General features: G+C 45.8%; 1 protein-coding gene across 2 annotated transcripts in view; it reads right to left on the bottom strand.

The window, feature by feature from the left end:
* The window catches only part of Ptp36E (protein tyrosine phosphatase 36E), a 360,518-nt gene extending 336,361 nt beyond the window's left edge, over nt 1–24,157 (bottom strand). The window contains exons 1-3 of one of the 2 annotated variants that reach the window (XM_053777135.2): nt 23,788–24,157; nt 22,427–22,550; nt 21,267–21,331 (exon numbers count right to left, since the gene is read on the bottom strand). In XM_053777135.2, the coding sequence (XP_053633110.1) occupies nt 21,267–21,331; nt 22,427–22,550; nt 23,788–23,869 (271 nt within the window). In that variant the 5' untranslated portion in view covers nt 23,870–24,157. The remainder of the gene's footprint in view (nt 1–21,266; nt 21,332–22,426; nt 22,551–23,787) is intronic. The other variant, XM_053777136.2, reaches the window with a different exon arrangement.
* Between the last annotated feature and the right edge of the window lie 2,716 nt (nt 24,158–26,873).

Consider the following 26,873-nt stretch of genomic DNA (forward strand, 5'->3'; position numbering starts at 1 on the left):
TTCACTACCAGAGGCTCCTCACACCACCAGTGGCTCATCACACCACCAGAGGATCCTCACACTGCCAGAGGCTCGTTTCACTACCAGAGGTTCCTCACACCACCAGAGGCTCCTCACACAACCAGTGGCTCATCACACCACCAGAGGTTCCTCACACCACCAGTGTCTCATCACACCACCAGAGGATCCTCATACTGCCAGAGGCTCGTTTCACTACCAGAGGCTCCTCACACTACCAGAGGCTCCTCACACCACCAGAGGATCCTCACACTGCCAGAGGCTCGTTTCACTACCAAAGGCTCCTCACACCACCAGAGGCTCCTCACACAACCAGTGGCTCATCACACCACCAGAGGTTCCTCACACCACCAGTGTCTCATCACACCACCAGAGGATCCTCATACTGCCAGAGGCTCGTTTCACTACCAGAGGCTCCTCACACTACCAGTGGCTCCTAACACCACCAGAGGCTCCTCACACTACCAGAGGCTCCTTTCACCACCAGAGGCTCCTCACACTACCAGTGGCTCATCACACCACCAGTGGCTCATCACACCACCAGAGGCTCCTCACACTACCAGAGGCTCATTTCACCACCAGAGGCTCCTCACACCACCAGAGGTTTTTACTAGGATCCTCCCTAGGCTCAGCCGTCACTGTTATTTTCCTTCTCTCTCCTTAATTAACGTTTTAAAATCCACAAGGTTATTTTTCTTCGTTAATTTGAACATTACCTCTGGCAGCCACTGAGACGGTTTTTATACAACCTTAAATTACCAGATTAATGCCAAGTGTAACGAAGGTGTTGGGCGTACATACAGTGTGTGGCGTGTGTACATACAGTGTGTGGCATGTGTACATACAGTGTGTGGCGTGTGTACATACAGTGTGTGGCGTGTGTACATACAGTGTGTGGCGTGTGTACATACAGTGTGTAGCGTGTGTACATACAGTGTGTAGCGTGTGTACATACAGTGTGTGGCGTGTGTACATACAGTGTGTGGCGTGTGTACATACAGTGTGTGGCGTGTGTACATACAGTGTGTGGCGTGTGTACATACAGTGTGTGGCGTGTGTACATACAGTGTGTGGCGTGTGTACATACAGTGTGTGGCGTGTGTACATACAATGTGTGGCGTGTGTACATACAGTGTGTGGCGTGTGTACATACAGTGTGTGGCGTGTGTACATACAGTGTGTGGCGTGTGTACATACAGTGTGTGGAGTGTGTACATACAGTGTGTGGAGCGTGTGTACATACAGTGTGTGGCGTGTGTACATACAGTGTGCGGCGTGTGTACATACAATGTGTGGCGTGTGTACATACAGTGTGTGGCGTGTGTACATACAATGTGTGGCGTGTGTACATACAATGTGTGGCGTGTGTACATACAGTGTGTGGCGTGTGTACATACAGTGTGTTGCGTGTGTACATACAGTGTGTGGCGTGTGTACATACAGTGTGTGGCGTGTGTACATACAATGTGTGGCGTGTGTACATACAGTGTGTGGCGTGTGTATATACAGTGTGTGGCGTGTGTACATACAATGTGTGGTGTGTGTACATACAGAGTGTGGCGTGTGTACATACAGTGTGTGGCGTGTGTACATACAGTGTGTGGCGTGTGTACATACAGTGTGTGGCGTGTGTACATACAGTGTGTGGCGTGTGTACATACAGTGTGTGGCGTGTGTACATACAGTGTGTGTGGCGCGTGTACATACAGTGTGTTGCGTGTGTACATACAGTGTGTGGCGTGTGTACATACAGTGTGTGGCGTGTGTACATACAGTGTGTGGCGTGTGTACATACAGTGTGTGGCGTGTGTGCATACAGTGTGTGGCGTGTGTACATACAGTGTGTGGCGTGTGTACATACAGTGTGTGGCGTGTGTACATACAGTGTGTGGCGTGTGTGCATACAATGTGTGGGGTGTGTACATACAGTGTGTGGCGTATGTACATATAGTGTGTGGCGTGTGTACATACAGTGTGTGGCGTGTGTACATACAGTGTGTGGCGTGTGTACATACAGTTTGTGGCGTGTGTACATACAGTGTGAGGCGTGTGTACATACAGTGTGTGGCGTGTGTACATACAGTGTGCGGCGTGTGTACATACAATGTGTGGCGTGTGTACATACAGTGTGTGGCGTGTGTACATACAGTGTGTGGCGTGTGTACATACAATGTGTGGCGTGTGTACATACAGTGTGTGGCGTGTGTACATACAGTGTGTTGCGTGTGTACATACAGTGTGTGGCGTGTGTACATACAGTGTGTGGCGTGTGTACATACAATGTGTGGCGTGTGTACATACAGTGTGTGGCGTGTGTACATACAATGTGTGGCGTGTGTACATACACTGTGTGGCGTGTGTACATACAATGTGTGGCGTGTGTACATACAGTGTGTTGCGTGTGTACATACAATGTGTGGCGTGTATACATACAATGTGTGGCGTGTGTACATACAATGTGTGGCGTGTGTACATACAATGTGTGGCGTGTGTACATACAATGTGTGGCGTGTGTACATACAGTGTGTTGCGTGAGCACATACAATGTGTGGCGTGTGTACATACAGTGTGTGGCGTGTGTACATACAATGTGTGGCGTGTGTACATACAGTGTGTGGCGTGTGTACATACAATGTGTGGCGTGTGTACATACAGTGTGTGGCGTGTGTACATACACTGTCCTGTCTTAATGTCAGGCATCGTCCTGTCTTAATGACAGGCATCGTCCTGTCTTAATGACAGGCATCGTCCTGTCTTAATGTCAGGCATCGTCCTGTCTTAATGACAGGCATCGTCCTGTCTTAATGACAGGCATCGTCCTGTCTTAATGTCAGGCATCGTCCTGTCTTAATGACAGGCATCGTCCTGTCTTAATGACAGGCATCGTCCTGTCTTAGTGACAGGCATCGTCCTGTCTTAGTGACAGGTATCGTCCTGTCTTAGTGACAGGTATCGTCCTCTCTTAATGACAGGCATCGTCCTGTCTTAGTGACAGGCATCGTCCTGTCTTAGTGACAGGTATCGTCCTGTCTTAATGACAGGTATCGTCCTGTCTTAATGACAGGCATCGTCCTGTCTTAGTGACAGGTATCGTCCTGTCTTAGTGACAGGTATCGTCCTGTCTTAATGTCAGGCATCGTCCTGTCTTAATGACAGGTATCGTCCTGTCTTAGTGACAGGTATCGTCCTGTCTTAATGACAGGCATCGTCCTGTCTTAGTGACAGGTATCGTCCTGTCTTAATGACAGGTATCGTCCTGTCTTAGTGACAGGTATCGTCCTGTCTTAATGACAGGCATCGTCCTGTCTTAGTGACAGGCTTCGTCCTGTCTTAATGACAGGCATCGTCCTGTCTTAGTGACAGGTATCGTCCTGTCTTAATGACAGGTATCGTCCTGTCTTAATGACAGGTATCGTCCTGTCTTAATGTCAGGCATCGTCCTGTCTTAATGACAGGTATCGTCCTGTCTTAATGACAGGTATTGTCCTGTCTTAATGACAGGTATCGTCCTGTCTTAATGACAGATATCGTCCTGTCTTAGTGACAGGTATCGTCCTGTCTTAATGACAGGTATCGTCCTGTCTTAATGACAGGTATTGTCCTGTCTTAATGACAGGTATTGTCCTGTCTTAATGACAGGTATCGTCCTGTCTTAATGACAGATATCGTCCTGTCTTAGTGACAGGTATCGTCCTGTCTTAATGACAGGTATCGTCCTGTCTTAATGACAGTTATCGTCCTGTCTTAGTGACAGGTATCGTCCTGTCTTAATGACAGGTATCGTCCTGTCTTAATGACAGGTATTGTCCTGTCTTAGTGACAGGTATCGTCCTGTCTTAATGTCAGGCATCGTCCTGTCTTAATGACAGGCATCATCCTGTCTTAATGACAGGTATCGTCCTGTCTTAGTGACAGGTATCGTCCAGTCTTAATGTCAGGCATCGTCCTGTCTTAATGACAGGCATCGTCCTGTCTTATTGACAGGTATCGTCCTGTCTTAATGACAGGTATCGTCCTGTCTTAATGACAGGTATCGTCCTGTCTTAATGACAGGTATCGTCCTGTCTTAATGACAGGTATCGTCCTGTCTTAATGACAGGTATCGTCCTGTCTTAATGACAGGTATCGTCCTGTCTTAATGACAGGTATCGTCCTGTCTTAATGACAGGTATCGTCCTGTTTTAATGACAGGTATCGTCCTGTCTTAATGACAGGTATCGTCCTGTCTTAATGACAGGTATCGTCCTGTCTTAATGACGGGTATCGTCCTGTCTTAATGACAGGTATCGTCCTGTCTTAATGGCAGGTATCGTCCTGTTTTAATGACAGGTATCGTCCTGTCTTAATGACAGGTATCGTCCTGTCTTAATGACAGGTATCGTCCTGTCTTAATGACAGGCACCGTACTGTCTTAATGACAGGTATCGCCCTGTCTTAATGACAGGTATCGTCCTGTCTTAATGACAGGCATCATCCTGTCTTAATGACAGGTATCGTACTGTCTTAATGGCAATTATCGTCCTGTCTTAATGACAGGCATCGTCCTGTCTTAGTGACAGGTATCGTCCTGTCTTAATGACAGGTATCGACCTGTCTTAGTGACAATTATCGTCCTGTCTTAGTGACAGGCATCTTCCTGCCTTAGTGACAGGTATCGTCCTGTCTTAGTGACAGGTATCGTCCTGTCTTAGTGACAGGCATCTTCCTGCCTTAGTGACAGGTATCGTCCTGTCTTAGTGACAGGCATCGTCCTGTCTTAGTGACAGGTATCGTCCTGTCTTAATGACAGGCATCGTCCTGTCTTAGTGACAGGCATCGTCCTGTCTTAGTGACAGGTATCGTCCTGTCTTAATGACAGGCATCGTCCTGTCTTAATGACAGGCATCGTCCTGTCTTAGTGACAGGTATCGTCCTGTCTTAATGACAGGTATCGACCTGTCTTAGTGACAATTATCGTCCTGTCTTAGTGACAGGCATCTTCCTGCCTTAGTGACAGGTATCGTCCTCTCTTAGTGACAGGTATCGTCCTGTCTTAGTGACAGGTATCGTCCTGTCTTAGTGACAGGTATCGTCCTGTCTTAATGACATTTATCGACCTGTCTTAGTGACAATTATCGTCCTGTCTTAGTGACAGGCATCGTCCTGTTTTAGTGACAGGTATCGTCCTGTCTTAGTGACAGGTATCGTCCTGTCTTAGTGACAGGTATCGTCCTGTCTTAGTGACAGGTATCGTCCTGTCTTAGTGACAGGTATCGTCCTGTCTTAGTGACAGGTATCGTCCTGTCTTAGTGACAGGTATCGTCCTGTCTTAGTAACATTTATCGACCTGTCTTAGTGACAATTATCGTCCTGTCTTAGTGACAGGCATCGTCCTATTTTAGTGACAGGTATCGTCCTGTCTTAGTGACAGGTATCGTCCTGTCTTAGTGACAGGTATCGTCCTGTTTTAGTGACAGATATCGTCCTGTCTTAGTGACAGGTATCGTCCTGTCTTAGTGACAGGTATCGTCCTGTCTTAGTGACAGGTATCGTCCTGTCTTAGTGACAGGTATCGTCCTGTCTTAGTGACAAGTATCGTCCTGTTAGTGGCAGTCAGACACTGTGCAGGTGGTGCAGAGTGGCAGGAGAGACTATCATAGCTAGAGTAATATGTGCCCTTTAACTGCTGCTGCTGCTGCTGATGATGATGATGATGATGATCATGATGACGGCAGACGCCTGTTAAAGGCAGGGAGGTAGGTAGGCAGGCAGACAGGTAGGCAGGCAGGCACGCAGGTAGGTAAGCAGGCAGGTAGGCATTCAGATACGCAGGTAGCAAAGCAGGTAGGCAGGTAGGAAGGAAGGTAAGCAGGTAGGTAAGCAGACAGGCAGGCAGGTAGGTAGGCAGGCAAGTAGGTAGGCAGGCAGGCAGGCAAGGAGGTAAAGGTAGGTAGGCAGACAGGCAGGTAGGCAGGTAGGCAAGCAGGAAGGCGGGTAGGCAGGCAGGCAGGTAGGTAGGCAGGAAGGCAGGTAGGCAGGCAGGTAGGCAGGCAGCCAGACAGGCAGGTAGGCAGACAGTTAGGCAGGTAGGCAGGCAGGTAGGCAGGCAAGTAGGCAGGCAGGTAGGCAGGACGAAGGAACGCAGGAAGGTAGGTAGGTAGACAGGTAGGCAGGCAGGTAGGCAGGACGAAGGAAGGCAGGTAGGCAGGCAGGTAGGTAGGCAGGTAGGGCAGGTGGGCAGGCAGCGCAAGCAGGTGGGCGGCAAGAGGTGAGCGGGTGCAAGCGGGGGGCGCAGGGCGGTGGCGGCAGGGCAGCGCGGGTGCAGCGGGCAGGGCGGGGGTGGGCGGCAGGCAGGCAGGGTGGCGGGCAGGTGCGCGGGTGGGCAGGCGGTGGGCGGGGTGCAGACAGGCAGGTAGGCAGACAGTTAGGCAGGTAGGCAGGTAGGTAGGTAGACAGGTAGGCAGGCAGGTAGGCAGGACGAAGGAAGGCAGGTAGGCAGGCAGGTAGGTAGGCAGGTAGACAGATAGGCATGCAGGTAGGCAGGCAGGAAGGCAGGTAGGCAGGCAGGTAGGTAGGTAGGTAGGTAGGTAGGCAGGCAGGTAGGTAGGTAGATAGGTAGGTAGGTATTTAGGTAGGTAGGTAGGTAGGTAGGTAGGTAGGTAGGAAGGTAGACAGTTAGACAGGGAGGTAGGCAGGTAGGTAGGCAGGTAGGCAGGTAGGCAGGCAGGAAGGCAGGGCAGGGCAGGTGGTGGGTGGCAGGTGGGAGGTCGGGCAGGCGGTGGTGCGGGAGCGGGTGGGCAGTTACGTGAGAGAGGCAGGCGGCGGGCAGGCAGCGGGGCAGGCAGGTGGCAGCGGGTGGGCAGGTGGCAGGCAGGCAGGCAGGGCAGGCAGGCAGGCAGGTAGGCGGGGCACAGGTGGCAGGGCAGGCAGGCAGGTGGTGGACATGCGGGTGGTGGGGTGGGTGCAGCAGGCGGCAGGGCGGCGTGCGGCGGGCACGGTGGGTGAGCAGGTGGGTGGGCGGGTGCAGGTGGGGGCAGGACGGGCAGCAGTGCAGTGAGTGGGCAGGCGGGTGGGCGTAGGCACGCGGTAGGCAGGCGAGCGGGCAGGCAGGCTGGCAGCGGGTGGCAGGCAGGTAGCAGGTAGGCAGGGTAGGGCGGGTAGGCAGGTGCACGGTAGGCAGGCTAGGCAGTAGTGCAGGCACGGCAGGTAGGCAGGGAGGCGGTGTTAGGTAGGCAGGTTGGCAGGTAGGCAGGCAGGTAGGCAGGTAGGCAGGTAGGCATGTAACCAGGTAGGCAGGCAGGCGGGCAGGTAGGCAGGTAGGCAGGTAGGTAGGCAGGTAGGCAGGTAGGCAGGGAGGTAGGCAGGTAGGCAGGTAGGTAGGCAGGTAGGCAGGTAGGCAGGTAGGTAGGCAGGTAGGCAAGTAAGTAGGTAGGCAGGCAGTTGGCAGGCAGGTAGGCAGGTAGGCAGGCAGGTAGGCAGGTAGGCAGGTAGGCAGGTAGGTAGGCAGGTAGGCAAGTAAGTAGGCAGGCAGGTAGGCAGGTAGGCAGGCAGGTAGGCAGGTAGGTAGGTAGGCAGGCAGGTAGGCAGGTAGGCAGGTAGGCAGGGAGGTAGGCAGGTAGGCAGGTAGGTAGGCAGGTAGGCAGGTAGGCAGGCAGGTAGGTAGGTAGGCAGGCAGGTAGGCAGACAGGTAGGTAGGTAGGTAGGTAAGTAGGTAGGTAGGTAGGTAGGTAGGTAGGTAGGTAGGTAGGTAGGTAGGCAGGTGGGCAGTTAGACAGGGAGGTAGGCAGGTAGGCAGGTAGGTAGGTAGGCAGGCAGGTAGGTAGGCAGGTTGGCAGGTAGGCAGGTAGGTAGGCAGGTGGGCAGTTAGACAGGGAGGTAGGTAGGTAGGCAGGTAGGCAGGTAGGCAGGCAGGTAGGCAGGTTGGCAGGTAGGCAGGTAGGTAGGCAGGTAGGCAGGTAGGCATGTAACCAGGTAGGCAGGCAGGCGGGCAGGTAGGCAGGTAGGCAGGTAGGCAGGCAGGTAGGCAGGGAGGTAGGTAGGTAGGCAGGTTGGCAGGTAGGTAGGCAGGGAGGTAGGTAGGTAGGCAGGTGGGCAGTTAGACAGGGAGGTAGGCAAGTAGGCAAGTAAGTAGGTAGGAAGGCAGTTAGGTAGGCAGGTTGGCAGGTAGGCAGGCAGGTAGGCAGGTAGGCAGGTAGGCATGTAACCAGGTAGGCAGGCAGGCGGGCAGGTAGGCAGGTAGGCAGGTAGGCAGGCAGGTAGGCAGGTAGGCAGGGAGGTAGGCAGGTAAGCAGGTAGATAGGCAGGTAGGCAGATAGGCAGGTAGGTAGGCAGGTAGGCAGGGAGGGGAGATAGGTAGGTAGGCAGGTAGGCAGGGAGGGGAGATAGGTAGGTAGGCAGGTAGGCAGGTAGGCAGGTAGGCAGGCAGGTAGGCAGGTAGGTAGGCAGGTAGGCAGGTAGGCATGTAACCAGGTAGGCAGGCAGGCGGGCAGGTAGGCATGTAGGCAGGTAGGCAGGTAGGCAGGCAGGTAGGCAGGTAGGCAGGGAGGTAGGCAGGTAAGCAGGTAGATAGGCAGGTAGGCAGATAGGCAGGTAGGTAGGCAGGTAGGCAGGGAGGTAGGCAGGTAGGCAGGTAGGCAGGGAGGTAGGCAGGTAGGTAGGCAGGTAGGCAGGTAGGCAGGTAGGCAGGCAGGTAGGCAGGTAGGTAGGCAGGTAGGCAGGTAGGCAGGTAGGCAGGTAGGCAGGTGGGCAGGGAGGTTGGCAGGTAGGCAGGTAGGTAGGCAGGTAGGCAGGTAGGTAGGCAGGTAGGTAGGTAGGTAGGTAGGCAGGTAGGCAGGTAGGTAGGCAGGTAGGTAGGTAGGTAGGTAGGTAGGCAGGGAGGTAGGCAGGTTGGCAGGGAGGTTGGCAGGTAGGCAGGGAGGTAGGCAGGTAGGCAGGTAGGCAGGTAGGCAGGTAGGCAGGTAGGCAGGTAGGCAGGTAGGCAGGTAGGCAGGTAGGTAGTTAGGCAGGTAGGCAGGTATATAGGCAGGTAGGCAGGGAGGTAGGCAGGTTGGCAGGGAGGTAGGCAGGTAGGCAGGGAGGTAGGCAGGTTGGCAGGGAGGTAGGCAGGTAGGCAGGGAGGTAAGCAGGTTGGCAGGGAGGTAGGCAGGTAGGCAGGGAGGTAGGCAGGTAGGCAGGGAGGTAGGCAGGTTGGCAGGGAGGTAGGCAGGTAGGCAGGGAGGTAGGCAGGTAGGCAGGGAGGTAGGCAGGTAGGTAGTTAGGCAGGTAGGCAGGTATATAGGCAGGTAGGCAGGGAGGTAGGCAGGTTGGCAGGGAGGTAGGCAGGTAGGCAGGGAGGTAGGCAGGTAGCAGCAGCCACCAAAATAATTTTGTGTTGTGGTCAATACGAACTCGCTGCTCACGCTCAGTTATAAGCGGCGTCCACTACTTTAATGAACAGACAAAACACAGCTACAATAGCTTTAATGAACAGACAGAAAGTATATACGATTGATGAATACGATTAGATGCTTGAGCGCCTTCAATCCAGGGAGAGGGACTGACCACCTTCTGTCAAGGCTGAGGGACAGACCACCTATCAATTGAGGCTGAGGGATTGACTACCTTCTATCAAGGTTGAGGGACTGACCACATTCTATCAAGGCTGAGGGATTGACTACCTTCTATCAAGGCTGAGGGAATGACCACCTTATTTCAAGGTTGAGGGACTGATCACATTCTATCAATGCTTAGGGATTGACCACCTTCGATCAAGGTTGAGGAACTGACCACCTATCAAGGCTGAGAGATTGACCACCTTCTATCAAGGATGAGGAATTGACCACCTTGTATCAAGACTGAGGGACTGACCACCTTCTATCAAGGCTCAGGGACTGACCACCTTCTATCAAGGCTCAGGGACTGACCACCTCCTATCAAAGCTGAGGGACTGACCACCTCCTATCAAAGCTGAGGGACTGACCACCTTCTATCAAAATTGAGGGACTGACCACTTTCTATCAAGGCTGAGGGACTGACCACCTTCTATCAAGGCTGAGGGATTGACCCCCTTCTATCAAGGCTGAGGGACTGACCACCTTCTATGAAAGTTGAGGGACTGACCACCTTCTATCAAGGCTCAGGAACTGACCACCTCCTATCAAAGCTGAGGGACTGACCACCTCCTATCAAAGCTGAGGGACTGACCACCTCCTATCAAAGCTGAGGGACTGACCACCTTCTATCAAGGTTGAAGGACTGACCACCTTCTATCAAGGCTCAGGGACTGACCATCTTCTATCAAGGCTGAGGGACTGACCACCTCCTATCAAAGCTGAGGGACTGACCACCTCTTATCAAAGCTGAGGGAGTGACCACCTACCAAAGCTGAGGGAGTGACGGCCTCCTATCAAAGCTGAGGGACTGACCACCTCCTATCAAAGCTGAGGGAGTGACCACCTACCAAAGCTGAGGGAGTGACGGCCTCCTATCAAAGCTGAGGGACTGACCACCTTCTATCAAGGCTGAGGCCCCAGTATTATTATCATACCGTAAACACCATTATTGCCATAAACAACTGTATACCGCGGTGTATTTCCCACACGACTGAAGGAAACGAGTGTAACGCGATCGAAGGGTTTACTTGGGCCAAAGTAGAGCTTCATAAAAGCTATACGCAGAGCGAAACATAGTCATTTGCAACAAACAAGTGGGTAAAGACAATGTACAAAGCAGACACGTACACGATCATAAGCCACACGGCAGACATGTACATAAGTACAATCACCCACCTCATCCATGTATGGAAGAATCTCTCACATATTCCCCTGAGAAAAAGGTCACAGAAATTCCCCCCTGCCCCATCCTTGATAACCCCCACTGCACGAGGCAGCATCGAAGTGGGCGAAACGAGCAGTCATCCTTTGGTTTCTACCTGATATCCTTCCTCTTAAAGAAGTCTGTCAACCTGGATGACAGATTTTGGTAAACTGTGAGGATCTGTTGACAGCAGAGAGGCGAGACTCACTCCAGACAACAGTGTGTGTTTCATACCGTGCGTCCAGACTTATGGTACACCCTGTAGTATAGATCCAGACTTATGGTACACCCTGTAGTATGGATCCAGACTTATGGTACACCCTGTAGTATGGATCCAGACTTATGGTACACCCTGTAGTATGGATCCAGACTTATGGTACACCCTGTAGTATGGATCCAGACTTATGGTACACCCTGTAGTATGGATCCAGACTTATTCTACACCCTGTAGTATGGATCCAGACTTATGGTATACCCTGTAGTATGGATCCAGACTTATGGTACACCCTGTAGTATGGATCCAGACTTATGGTACACCCTGTGTATGGATCCAGACTTATGGTACACCCTGTACTATGGATTCAGACTTATGGTACACCCTGCACTATTAGTCTAGACTTATGGTACACCCTGTACTATGGATACAGACTTATGGTACACCCTGTACTATGGATCCAGACTTATGGTACACCCTGTAGTATTCTTGTGGTTGGTGACTCTCAGGTAAGATATATTGACCGTGCTTTTTGTAATAGGAATAAGAAGATGAGAGATAGAGTGTGCTTCCCTGGAGCTGGTGTTGGGGACATTGTCAACAGGCTGGATAATATCATGTCAGGTAATGGGAACAAGCCCATTATCTGTCTCAGTGCTGGTGGAAATGATATTGGGAAGGGTAGGAGAGAAGAGCTGCTAGATAAGTACAGGTCAGCTATAGATTTCATTAAGTCTAAAGGAGGGATCCCAATCATATGTAGCATCTTGCCTAGAAGGGGAGTAGGAAATGAATGGTTGTCTAGGGCAATTGGTGTAAATTGCTGGCTAGAAAGATACTGCAAGGAACTTGCAATCCCATTCATTGACAACTGGAACAACTTTTATGGCAAACATGATATGTATGCAAGGGATGGTATACATCTCTCTGGGTCAGGGGTGGTAGCACTTGCAGACTCGATTGAGAAGGCCATTGGTGAAATGCCTATGATTTTAAACTGATGGAAGATAGAGGTATGGGTGTGTGTGGGAAACAAGCAGGTTGCAACACTAGGGTTGGAAACAGTAAATGTATAAAAGGCATTCAGCATGAAGTTATAAATAAAGACAATAGAACAGGTCAGCAAACAAAGGGGGACAGCAGAGGGCAGCAAGGGACTAGCTCCCTTAAGGTTTACTATACTAATAGCAGGAGTGTTAGAAATAAGATAGATGAGCTAAGATTAATTGCAAGTGCAGGAAACATAGATATTATTGCTATAACAGAGACCTGGCTCAATCTGAAAGATAGAGAGATGCCCTCTGAATGTCACATACAAGGCTATAAATTATTCCACACTGACAGGGTCAACGGGAAAGGTGGTGGAGTAGCGATGTATGTCAGAGACAATTTAAATTGTTGTGTTAGACAAGATATTAAATTAGAAGCGTCAGCCACTGAATCTGTTTGGTTACAGCTTCTCGAGGGCCGAGAAAAACTAATTTTGGGTGTGATTTACAGGGCCCCAAATCTTGATAGGGAGTGCAGTAAACTTCTATGGGACGAAATTCGTAAGGCATCTACATACGAAAATGTTGTGCTAATGGGAGATTTCAACTATAGACAGATTGACTGGAGCAATTTGACAGGAAATTTAGAGTCGGGTGACTTTCTTGATACGATCCAGGATTGTTTTTTAAAACAGTTTGTGACAGAGCCAACTAGGGGAAATAACCTCCTTGACTTGGTTCTTGCCAGTAGGGAAACACTAATTAATAATCTTGAGGTTAATGATGAGCTTGGGGAGAGTGATCACAAATCACTCAGTTTTAATATATCATGGAATTCCCCTAATAATGGCAATCAAGTCTCCGTCCCTGACTTCCGCTTGGCTGATTTCATAGGACTGAAAAATTACTTAGGTGGGCTGAACTGGAATGACCTGACTAAGGGTCAGGTAGGTGGTGATGGTTGCCGATATGATGCTTTCCAGGGCATAGTTCTAGCTGCTCAGTCAAATTATGTTCCAAATAGGGAAATCAGATCAAACAAAAATGATCCTAAATGGATGAACAATAGATTAAAATATCTGATTGGTCAAAAGAGAGGCATATATAGGCAAATCAAAAGAGGAGAGGGGCAATTAAGAAATCGATATATTCAGTTAAAGAGAGAAATAAAAAAGGGAATTAGAAAAGCAAAAAGAGATTATGAGGTTAAAGTTGCAAAAGAATCGAAGACTAACCCAAAAGGATTCTTTCAGGTATACAGAAGTAAGATCAGGGACAAGATAGGCCCACTCAAAAGTTCCTCGGGTCAGCTCACTGACAGTGATAAGGAAATGTGTAGAATTTTTAACACATACTTCCTCTCAGTTTTTACACAGGAGGATACCAGCGATATTCCAGTAATGATAAATTATGTGGAACAGGACGATAATAAACTGTGCACTATTAGGGTCACAAGTGACATGGTCCTTAGGCAAATAGATAAATTAAAACCTAACAAATCCCCAGGCCCTGATGAACTGTATGCAAGGGTTCTAAAGGAATGTAAAGCGGAGCTTAGCACACCTTTGGCTAATCTTTTCAACATATCACTACAAACTGGCATGGTGCCAGATAAGTGGAAAATGGCAAATGTGATACCTATTTTCAAAACAGGTGACAGGTCCTTAGCTTCGAACTATAGACCAATAAGCCTAACCTCCATAGTGGGAAAATTTATGGAATCAATAATTGCCGAGGCAGTTCGTAGCCATCTTGAAAAGCATAAATTAATCAACGAATCTCAGCATGGTTTTACAAAGGGGCGTTCTTGCCTTACGAATTTATTAACTTTTTTCACTAAGGTATTTGAGGAGGTAGATCATGGTAATGAATATGATATTGTGTATATGGACTTCAGTAAGGCTTTTGACAGGGTCCCACATCAGAGACTATTGAGGAAAATTAAAGCACATGGAATAGGAGGAGAAATTTTTTCCTGGATAGAGGCATGGTTGACAAATAGGCAGCAGAGAGTTTGCATAAATGGGGAGAAATCAGAGTGGGGAAGCGTCACGAGCGGTGTTCCATAGGGGTCAGTGTTGGGCCCCCTGCTGTTCACAATCTACATAAACGACATAGATGAGGGCATAAAGAGCGACATCGGCAAGTTTGCCGATGACACCAAAATAGGCCGTCGAATTCATTCTGACGAGGACATTCGAGCACTCCAGGAAGATTTGAATAGACTGATGCAGTGGTCGGAGAAGTGGCAGATGCAGTTTAATATAGACAAATGCAAAGTTCTAAATGTTGGACAGGACAATAACCATGCCACATATAAACTAAATAATGTAGATCTTAATATTACGGATTGCGAAAAAGATTTAGGAGTTCTGGTTAGCAGTAATCTGAAACCAAGACAACAGTGCATAAGTGTTCGCAATAAAGCTAATAGAATCCTTGGCTTCATATCAAGAAGCATAAATAATAGGAGTCCTCAGGTTGTTCTTCAACTCTATACATCCTTGGTTAGGCCTCATTTAGATTATGCTGCACAGTTTTGGTCACCGTATTACAGAATGGATATAAATTCTCTGGAAAATGTACAAAGGAGGATGACAAAGATGATCCCATGTATCAGAAACCTTCCCTATGAGGATAGACTAAGGGCCCTGAAACTGCACTCTCTAGAAAGACGTAGAATTAGGGGGGGATATGATTGAGGTGTATAAATGGAAGACAGGAATAAATAAAGGGGATGTAAATAGTGTGCTGAAAATATCTAGCCTAGACAGGACTCGCAGCAATGGTTTTAAGTTGGAAAAATTCAGATTCAGGAAGGATATAGGAAAGTACTGGTTTGGTAATAGAGTTGTGGATGAGTGGAACAAACTCCCAAGTACCGTTATAGAGGCCAGAACGTTGTGTAGCTTTAAAAATAGGTTGGATAAATACATGAGTAGATGTGGGTGGGTGTGAGTTAGACCTGATAGCTTGTGCTACCAGGTCGGTTGCCGTGTTCCTCCCTTAAGTCAATGTGACCTGACCTGACTAGGTTGGGTGCATTGGCTTAAGCCGGTAGGAGACTTGGACCTGCCTCGCATGGGCCAGTAGGCCTTCTGCAGTGTTCCTTCGTTCTTATGTTCTTATAAGAACATAAGAATGTAGGAACACTGCAGAAGGCCTACTGGCCCATACGAGGCAGGTCCTTATCAAAACGACATCTTGCCTGGAGTTTACCTGGAGAGAGTTCCGGGGGTCAACGCCCCCGCGGCCCGGTCTGAGACCAGGCCTCCTGGTGGATCACAGCCTGATCAACCAGGCTGTTGCTGCTGGCTGCACGCAAACCAACATACGAGCTACAGCCCGGCTGATCCGGAACTGACTTTAGGTGCTTGTCCAGTGCCAGCTTGAAGACTGCCAGGGGTCTGTTGGTAATCCCCCTTATGTGTGCTGGGAGGCAGTTGAACAGTCTCGGGCCCCTGACACTTATTGTATGGTCTCTTAACGTGCTAGTGACACCCCTGCTTTTCATTGGGGGGATGGTGCATCGTCTGCCAAGTCTTTTGCTTTCGTAATGAGTGATTTTCGTGTGCAAGTTCGGTACTAGTCCCTCTAGGATTTTCCAGGTGTATATAATCATGTATCTCTCCCTCCTGCGTTCCAGGGAATACAGGTTTAGGAACCTCAAGCGCTCCCAATAATTGAGGTGTTTTATCTCCGTTATGCGCGCCGTGAAAGTTCTCTGTACATTTTCTAGGTCGGCAATTTCACCTGCCTTGAAAGGTGCTGTTAGTGTGCAGCAATATTCCAGCCTAGATAGAACAAGTGACCTGAAGAGTGTCATCATTGGCTTGGCCTCCCTAGTTTTGAAGGTTCTCATTATCCATCTTGTCATTTTTCTAGCAGATGCGATTGATACAATGTTATGGTCCTTGAAGGTGAGATCCTCCGACATGATCACTCCCAGGTCTTTGACGTTGGTGTTTCGCTCTATTTTGTGGCCCGAATTTGTTTTGTACTCTGATGACGATTTAATTTCCTCAAGAAACAACTCCCGCACCCCCCAACACCAATCAAACCCAGCCCCTCCCACTCATATATTTGTCCAGTCTCTTCTTAAAGCTACCCAAGGTCCTAGCCTCTATCACCCCACTGGGAAGACTGTTCCACGCATCTACAACTCTGTTAGAAAACCAGTACTTACCTATGTCCTTTCTAAATCTAAATTTATCCAACTTAAATCCATTATTCCTGGTTCTTACCTGGTTCGACACCCTCAGTACCTTATTAATGTCTCCCTTGTTTATGCCCGTCATCCACTTATACACTTCAATGATATCTCCCCTCATTCTACGCCTCTCCAGAGAGTGCAGATTTAAGGCTTTAAGTCTATCTTCATACGGGAGGTTCCTTACACAGTAAATCATTTTAGTCATTCTTCTCTGTATGTTCTCTAATGAGTCTATGTCCATCCTGTAGTAAGGGGACCAAAACTGAGCAGCATAATCTAAATGAGGCCTCACTAGTGATGTATAGAGCTGTAAAATAACTTTTGGACTTCTGTTACTTATACTTCTTGAGATAAATCCAAGTAATCTGTTGGCCTTGTTGCGCACACTGAGGCACTGCTGTCTTGGCTTTAGATTTCTGCTTACCATGACTCCCAAGTCCTTTTCACATTCTGTATGACCAAGCTCTACTTCACCTAGATTATAGCTTCGAGGGTTATTTTCATTACCAAGGGCAAGTACCTTACACTTATCCACATTAAACTTCATCTGCCATTTCTCAGACCAAGACATTAATTTGTTCAAATCGTCCTGGAGTTCATTGATATCCTCCTCAGAGTGAATTATACGGCCTATCTTTGTATCATCAGCAAACTTACTCATGTCACTAGTAATCCCTTCATCAAGGTCATTAATGTAAATTATGAACAAGAGAGGGCCTAAAACTGATCCTTGTGGAACGCCACTAGTGACTAATCCCCATTCAGATTTCACTCCATTAATGGTAACTCTCTGCTTTCTATTGGTAAGCCATGCCTCAATCCATGCTAGAACTTTACCTCCTATACCATGAGCTGCCACTTTTCTTAAGAGTCTCTTGTGAGGTACTCTGTCGAAGGCTTTACTAAAATCCAAATAAACAATATCATATTCCTTATCACTGTCAACTGCCTCAAATGTTCTATTGAAGAACGTCAGTAAGTTTGTCAGGCAGGAACGACCTCTCGTGAATCCATGCTGAGATTCATTTATCAAGTTATGCTCTTCAAGGTGACTTCTGATAATGTCAGCTATAATTGATTCTAATAACTTGCCCACTATAGATGTCAGGCTTATTGGACGGTAATTTGAAGGAGTGGACTTATCCCCTGATTTGAATATAGGAACCACATTAGCCATCTTCCACATCTCTGGCACAACACTGGTAAGGATGGACGCATTGAATACACTCGTTAATGGCTGACTAAGCTCCATCTTGCATTCCTTAAGTACCCTTGAAAACAACTCATCGGGTCCCGGGGACTTATTTTGTTTCAGTTTGTCTATCTGTTTAGTAACCATGTCCCTCGTGACAGTAATATTAGTTAACTTAAATTCATCAGGAACTAAATAATTGTTAATTACTGGAATCTCATTTACATCTTCCTGTGTAAAAACTGACAAAAAATAGTCATTAAATAAGGAACACATTTCCAGTTCATTATCCGTCAGCTGTCCATTCCCAGATTTCAGAGGTCCTACTTTTTCCTTCACCTTCGTCCTATACACTTGAAAGAACCCCTTTGGATTAGTCTTTGATTCATTAGCGACTCTAATTTCATAGTCACGTTTAGCCTTTCTAATCGCCTTTTTTACTTCTCTTTTAAGCTGAACATATTGGTCAGTAAGGTTAACCTCTCCTCTTCTGATGCGCCTATAAATTCCCCTTTTCTCCCCTAATAGATGCTTTAACCTCCTGTTAACCCATTTGGGATCGTTATTATTAGACCTAATTTCTCTCTGGGGAATGTATATACTCTGGGCACTGTGTACATTATTAAGAAAACAATCATAAAAGCAGATCCCTTCATATTCATAAGTATGATTATCGTCAATAAAATCATTAGCTAGATAACCCCAATCAAGATTAGACAGATGTTCCCTAAGTCCATTATAATCGGCAGAACGAAAATCGGGGATTTTTACTGTATTATCATTATTCTTGCATTCCCAATTAATGCTAAAGGTGATGGATTTGTGATCACTTGCGCCAAGCTCTTCAGTGATCTCCAGATTATTCACTAGTGTTTCCTTATTTGACAAGACTAGGTCTAGCAAATTATTACCCCTGGTAGGTTCAGTTACACTCTGTTTCAGAAAACAGTCCTGAACTGTTTCCATGAAGTCACTGGACTCTAGATTACCTGTCAAAGAATTCCAGTCAATTTGGCTAAAGTTAAAATCCCCTACTATGACTACGTTACTGTGTCCAGAAGCCCTAACAATTTCGTCCCAAAGAAGTCTCCCTCTATCGTGATCCAAGCCTGGAGGTCGGTATATTACACCTAGAATTAGTTTTTCTTGACCCTCCACGAACTCTACCCAAACAGACTCTGTTACTGCTCCATCTATTTTTATACCTTTTTTTATGCAACAATTAATATTTTCTCGAACATACAATGCAACTCCTCCCCCCTTCCCATTACATCTATCCACATTGAATAACTTAAATCCCTGAATATTACACTCAGCAGTCATATCCCGACTCTTTAAATCATACCACGTTTCAGTTAATGCAATGATATCAAAGTTCCCAGCACATGCTACCAAACGTAGTTCATTAATTTTATTTCTTGCACTTCTACTGTTAGCATAAAATACCATCATATGTTTTTTCTTCTGCACATTTTTCCTATTCATCTTTGTTTTTACACAATTTCTGAAATTATCATTACCCAGAGTTACTCCATGACAGTTACTATTAAGATTCTTAATATCAGAGCATAAGTCAATATATCCATACTCATTATTAATCATTTCTAAACCCATACCTCTAACTAATCCTAGTTTAAAGTCCTAACAACCCCCTCAACTGAGTTAGCAAGAAAACCCACACCTGCCCTGGATAAGTGAACCCCATCCCTGGCATACATGTCATTTCGGCCATAGAAGTTGTCCCAGTTGTCAATGAATGGTACTGCATTATCCTTACAGTGTTTATCCAGCCAACAATTAATACCAATTGCTCTGGACAACCATTCATTACCAACACCTCTTCTTGGCAAAATGCCACATATAACAGGGCGCCCCCCCTTCTTCCTAATCATGTCTATAGCTGTCCTGAACTTTCTAACTAAATCCTCACTTCTACGTTTGCCTACATCATTGCCTCCAGCACTGAGGCAAATAATAGGATTGATCCCATTACCGTTCATGATGTTGTCAAGCCGGCTAACAATGTCCTCCATCCCAGCCCCAGGAAAGCATACCCTTTGTCTCCTACTCCTGTCCTTCAAGCAGAATGCCCTATCCATGTATCTAACCTGGCTATCCCCAACAACAACAATATTCTTACCTTCCTTGTCGTTCGTCGTGACGATCCCAGTAGTAGACTCACATTCGTCGGGTAGCACCGAGAATGCGTTGGAGGTTTCCACGGGAGTTTCCACAGCAGTCTCTTTCTTCTTCATCGTTTCTGGCTTTCCATTCGTCTTCTTGATCGTCAACTTCGTCGTCCCCTGCTGTCCAGCCACTGACCACGATCCCTTCTTGACCTGAGGACTCGAAACAGGAGGACTACTACGAATCCTCTTGTTTTCCTCGGTCAATCGCCGTATCTCCATCTTCGCTGCCTTCAATTCTTCCTTAAGTTGCTGGTAAAGTTGCTCGATGGAGGGCATCTTGGTTCAGTCCACGGGAGCAAACAAGACACTTCTTCACAGAGTTAAGTACAGGTCAGCACTCAAAGTACAGGTCACCACTCAAGAGCACACGAACAGGTCTTCACAGAGCTAAGTACACGTCACCACTGAGCTAAGTACACGTCACCACTGAGCTAAGTACACGTCACCACTGAGCTAAGTACACGTCACCACTGAGCTAAGTACACGTCACCACTGAGCTAAGTACACGTCACCACTGAGCTAAGTACACGTCACCACTTGACTTATGGTACACCCTGTACTATGGATTCAGACTTATGGTACACCCTGTACTATGAGTCCAGACTTATGGTACACCCTGTACTATGAATTCAGACTTATGGTACACCCTGTACTATGGCTCCAGACTTATGGTACACCCTGTCCTATGAGTCCAGACTTATGGTACACCCTGTACTATGGATTCAGACTTATGGTACACCCTGTACTATGAGTCCAGACTTATGGTACACCCTGTACTATGGATTCAGACTTATGGTACACCCTGTACTATGGCTCCAGACTTATGGTACACCCTGTCCTATGAGTCCAGACTTATGGTACACTCTGTACTATGAGTCCAGACTTATGGTACACCCTGTACTATGGATTCAGACTCATGGTACGCCCTGTACTATAACTCCAGACTTGTGATACACCCTGTAGTATGGATCTAGACTGATGGTACACCCTGTACTATGAGCCCAGACTTATGGTACACCCTGTACTATGAGTCTAAACTTATGGTACATTTTATACTATGAATCCAGACCTATGGTACACCCTGTACTGTGGATCTAGACTGATGGTACACCCTGTACTGTGGATCTAGACTGATGGTACACCCTGTACTGTGGATCTAGACTGATGGTATACCCTGTACTGTGGATCTAGACTGATGGTACACCCTGTACAATCGCTTATTTTCTGGTCCTTCTTTACTGTCTCATTTATTGTGCCTTTGTACACATTTAAATAATTTTCCTGTGTATCTTTATGTCTCCTTCCAGTTTAGCAGCTCTTGCAAGTATGTTAACATGAAGAAAGAATGAACAAACTGTAACTCAGACGCAGCATTATAACACCTCGGTCACCATCTGCCTCCCGTAGCAACAAAAAGTCAGGACATGCCCCGGTCAGCAACGACAACACTCACCACCTGTTCTGGATACAAACGAAAACACCTAACACCTGACCTAGCAGCAAAGAAAACAATCAACACCTGTCCTGGTTGCAACGAAAACACTCCATACCTGTCCTAGCAGCAAAGAAAACACGCAACACCTGTCCCGGCAACAACGACAACATTCAACTCTAGTCTTAGCAGTAACGAGAGCAGTTGCTAGCTGTCCTAGCAAGAACAGAATTATTCATCACCTACCGTACAACACCTTGGAGATGGCCTTCCAGTTCTTTCGTATTTCCTTCGGGTTGAAGCTCTGCTTTCTGTCCCCAAAAAAAGAAAATATGTAAGACGAGGATACGTGATTCAGTGGAGGGGTGTGAGGGGTAGGTAGGTGGAGTGGTGAGTAGATGGATAAATAGACAGATTGATAGGTAAGTATGTTGCTAGGTAAATAGGTGGATATATATGTGGATAGATAGAAAGGTGATTAAATTACTAGGTAGATAAATGGGAAGGTTGGTGATTGGGTTGGTGGATAGGTTGGTAGGCTGGTGGATAAGTAGGTAGGTGGTTATGGAAGTAGACAGGTGGATAGTTAGATAAGTATATAGACGGATAGATAAGTAGATATGTGAGTAGGAAGGCTAGGGGTCAGTAGATGGGACACAGGTAACAAAATAAAATAAAACATAAAAATATTCAAAATTTTCAATAACTCGATTAACTAACCCTTGAGTAAAAAAATAATTAAATTAACTCATCCTTGGATGAAAATAATGGTTTCAAAATCTGCCATATTCTGTTTTTGTCTCGATCACAAAAAAAATTCCTTAGTGGTGACATACTTTAACAGAACTGGATCTCACTGGAGGTAATATGATTGGAGTCGAGCTGGCGAGGAATGCATAGCATCAGCTTTATATAACTGGTTTCCCCCTGGCCAGCCAAGAATGTAAATACGAGTCGTCTTCTTGGAATACCCTGACTCTACACTGGCTCTGGTGTTCGTGTCTTGAGAAGTGTTTCGTGTGTATAATGTCAGTGTTTTAACCCTGACGGGGCACAGCTCATGGAGGTCGACACACTAATGTATGGTGTCGTCATTGGGTATGTACAGGCTCCTTGGTCGCTTGTATGTATCCCTGGGTCATTTATATTATGCATAATGTCTAATGAATAACTAAATTGTAATGAACCCTTGTCAGTGCTCACAATAACCTACATGGAGGCAGAAACTCAGGAGAATAATTGCTGTGTATATTTCGACCCCCTGCTGGGGGTCATCTGCTGAAGAGGATCCCAAAAGGAGGTTGAAATATACAGATCAATTAATCTCCTGAATTTGTCTCCATGTGGGTTATTGAGCATAACATCTAATGTATAGTGACAGGTGAAGCACCAGAGGCTGGTCTCACCTGAGATATTTGATGACAGCGATGGCGAACAGGAAGACTGAAGAGAAGACGCAGAAGAAAGCGGTCCAGCTGCCCTCAGTGGCGACACAGCACTCATAGTCTCTCGCCACCACCTCCGCCACCGCTGCCGAAGATGTTCAGATAAACTGCGTGTGTATTAACACTACAGAACGTGCACAGAAAAACATTGTTGCTGCACTTTACCTGTTGTAAACATGCAGCGAAATAAAACAGGACTTAAAAAAACTTTTTCTTAAAATATTGAATATTTAGCAAAAGACTTAAATATAAATCTACACTACATTGATGGTACACAATACAGACAAGTTGATAAATAAGATACAAACGCAACACCTGGCTATCTTGATTACTTCGTCAACTAGTGTTTTTTTTTTTATTTTTTTTTTTGTCAATTGAATACAGAGATTACTTTCACGTGTATTTTCTACTTTGGATTACTCTCGTAACCCTCAACATAATCTGATATTTTCACAGGGATGAAGGATCTTATACTAATCAGTGTTTTCTTAAATTATTTATATTTCTTTATTATCTATCTTTATGATGCGTTTCACGGAAGTAGTGCCTCTGTCGTCTAAGGCACACAATATTGACGCTATGCCCAAACAAAAAAAGAAAAAGAGGAGGTACAAAGAGGAAGGTGGAAGAGAGAGAGTGTTTGAGAGGCCAGCGGATATTTACATGGTAAAGAATGTCTTCCGTGAGTGTGAGCAACGAAAACAAAATCTGCTGATAAATGTCATCGATATTTGTGTGAACTATGAATGTGCGAGTCAACACTTGATCAACATTTAGTTTCGAAGAGCTTTCGAAAAGGTCTGCCAAAATAAGTCTGACCGCTTTGTCTCTCTCTCTCTCTCTCTCTCTCTCTATATATATATATATATATATATATATATATATATATATATATATATATATATATATATATATATATATATATATATATAGTATATTTATATGTATACTAGACGTTCTTCGCTTCTCTTTTTCCTATTTCTGATAAAGTGATCTCAGAGTGGAGTTGGTCAAGGTCTCAGAATCTGCAGTACTCGCTAACGTCGTGTTTGTTTGCTTAAGTGAACGAAGGAGTCACATGCTATGTATTTTAACTTCAACATCATAGGTGTGGATATTTTGAATATGCATGAACCTTTAAATAGAAAACCGTACAGAGTGACAGATGTTATATGAATGAAGACAAGAACCTGTTTTATCTCAGTGGTCTGAATATTTTTGTTTTGCTGCAACACAAATCCATTAGCTGCTATAGTGACGAACACAACACCATAACATAAAGTTACACTTGCTTGTGGCATTCATAAGTGGAGTGAACTTACTAAGGTTGAGTCGCGTCAAGTTCTGTGGAACGATAAGAACCGTGCGGTTGTACCGCACCAGTAGTGAAGGAGCACCTCCCATCTCACCAGTTATTCACTGTTTGATTTTATAAAACCGACTTTATTCACCGGAAACGCCTGTGTTCGTGACAGTTATCACTGTATGCTACCAAACATTATAGTTTACTGATGATTTAAGTTTTCGTTGAGCTGAGAGACGTGTGTGAGACAGTAGGCGCGGCGACGATGGCTCCTGATCAGTGACAAGTTTGACCCAACACGTGTATGACTTTTCTCTTGTATGGCAGGAAGACTATGAGTTGAAGAGAGTGCCAGACTAGGGATGCCGAGGAGGGTGGACTAGCTTGAGTGTGTGAAGGCTGCAGATTGTGTTTGGGATCATATAAACGTGAGAGGAGGTGCCAAGCACTGCCTTCCTTCACCGCCCCACCTCAAGAAGCTGAGTGTAGTTACTAACCGCTCATTGAGGCCACTTTCACTCATCCCCGACTCTTACATAAACCAAGAGTAGTAATTAAAATCTCAAGATTAATACTAATATCTGTAGTGAAGAATAAGTCACAAGCAATGTGCAGTATTTACACTAGGACTGGAGTAACGCGCTTGGGCCAGCCACGCTCTGCAATCACCCACTTGGTGTTAACATTGTAGGCGCCTACCTTGTCTTCAGTCTGAGTAACTGCAACTTGTAAAGTCGCACCCAGGGCAATACGAAGACACTTGCAACCAAATGGGCAAGAGTACACACACATGCCGCTCCAAGTCTTATAAATGAGTGAGGAAATGTCAGCAAGTCTTTAGCACATGTTACTCTGTTCCTAGCTTAAATTTCAGTTCACAACAAATAACGCCAATGATGGTAATATTTAAATCATATTTAGAATGTTGTTGGGTGCTAGGAGCTCTGTTCAAGACAAGAGAAGTATCAAAGCTGCAAATATACAGAGATCGTTCACTATCCGCATAGCTAATAAAACGTTCAAACAATTGGAAATGCCTTAAAGCATTTGCAATGTACTCTGGAGAAAAGGGGAATATATTTGATAAAACACACGTGGAAGATACTGGAGAGCCAGATCCCAAATCTAAACGCTAACATAACAGGTTACTGGAGTGAGCTGTAGATTTCCATGCAACATTAACACCCCTCCTTCAGAGTGAAGACACTGTACTTCCCATCTCCAGGACTCAAGTCCGGCCTGCCGGTTTCCCTGAATCCCTTTATAAATGTTACTTTGCTCACACTCCAACAGTACGTGAAATCCTAAAAATCATTTGTCTTCATTCATTCCTATCAAATAAGCTTATTTATGCACGCTTGTTGGAGGGCCAAGCCCCTCGCACACATTCCCCTCTTTGCTTCCACGGATAAAGTTCTTTGTCTCCACAGACTCCTAAGTGCACCGCTCACCCTTTTCCTCTCATCAATTCTATGATTCACCTCATCCTTCACAGACCCATCTGCTGACACGTCCACTCCTAAATATATGAATACCTTCACCTCCTCCATACTCTCTCCCTCCAATTTGATTTCCAATCTTTCGTCACCTAATCTCTTTGTTATCCTCTTTCCTATATTCACTTTTAATCTTCTTCTTTTACATACCCTACCAAATTCATCACCCAACCTCTGTAATTTCTCTTCAGAATCTCCCAAGAGCACAGTGTCATCAGCAAAGAGCAACTGTGACAACTCCCACCTTGTGTTAGTTTCTTTATCTTACAACTCTACACCTCATGTCAAGACCCTCGCATTCACTTCTCTTATAACCCCATCTATAAATATATTGAACAACCACGGTGACATCACACAACCTTGTCTAAGGTCTACTTTTACTGGGAAATAATCTCCCTCTCTCCTACATACTCTAACTTGAGCCTCACTATCCTCGTAAATACTCTTCACTGCTTTCAGTAACCTACCTCCTACACCATACATCTGCTACATCTGCCACATTGCCCCTTTATCCACCCTGTCATATGCCTTTTCCAAATCCATAAATGCCACAAAAACCTCTTTACCCTTATCCAAATACTGTTCACCTGTCCTATATGTTTCACTACCAACACTTGGTCTACACACCTCCTACCCTTCCTAAAGCTTCCCTGTTCATCTGCTATCCGTCTTACTCTTAATTTTTTTCAATAATAATTCTACCATACACTTTACCAGGTATACTCAACAGACTTATTCCCCTATAATTTTTGCACTCTCTTTTGTCCCCTTTGCCTTTATACAAAGGAACTATGCATGCTCTCTGCCAATCCCTAGACACCTTACCCTTTTCCTTACATTTATTAATTTATTAATTTATTTATTTATTTTATTATTTAAACGTGATACATAGTTGTACAAAGAAATATAGTGATTGGGTGTACATGTCAAAAGCCCCTTGTATACAGAGCATTATGGGCAGGGTTAAAATTAACTTAAGATTAACTAAGCAATGATATATTCAGTGGTAAAAATTACAGTAAACAAATTGCAACATGAAGTACAAATGAGTATTTCAGATAAGAAGCTTTATAATTGTACAAATTTGTAGCATAATCATGTATAATATAATCCGGTCAAATCGAATAAAATCAATGATTTGTAGTGCAGAAACAGGTCATATGGTCATTAGATGAGTTACTGTGCATTCAAGAGAATGGAGTATTCTATTAGGTAATGTAATTAAAAAACATAGTTTGATAGGGTCACAGGTTATACATTTATGAGATACAGTTATTCAGTATTTATTTAGTTGTGGTTGAGTAAGTGGTTTTTAAGAAATGTCTTTAATTGATAAACAGACAGTATTTCTTTTATATTCCAGATTTTTGGGCCTTTTATGTGCATCGAGTTTTTACATAGTGTGAGATGGACACGAGGAACATTAAAGAGTGATTTGTGCCCCACCTGCTTTTAACATTTCTATCTTTATCCCATCAATTCCAGCTGCCTTACCCCCTTTCATTCTACCCACTGCCTCACGAACTTCCCCCACACTCACAGCTGGCTATTCCTCACTCCTACAAGATGTTATTCCTCCTTGCCCTATACACGAAATCACAGCTTCCCT

Source organism: Cherax quadricarinatus, chromosome 21 (genome assembly GCF_038502225.1).
Source record: "Cherax quadricarinatus isolate ZL_2023a chromosome 21, ASM3850222v1, whole genome shotgun sequence".
Lineage (NCBI taxonomy): Eukaryota > Metazoa > Arthropoda > Malacostraca > Decapoda > Parastacidae > Cherax > Cherax quadricarinatus.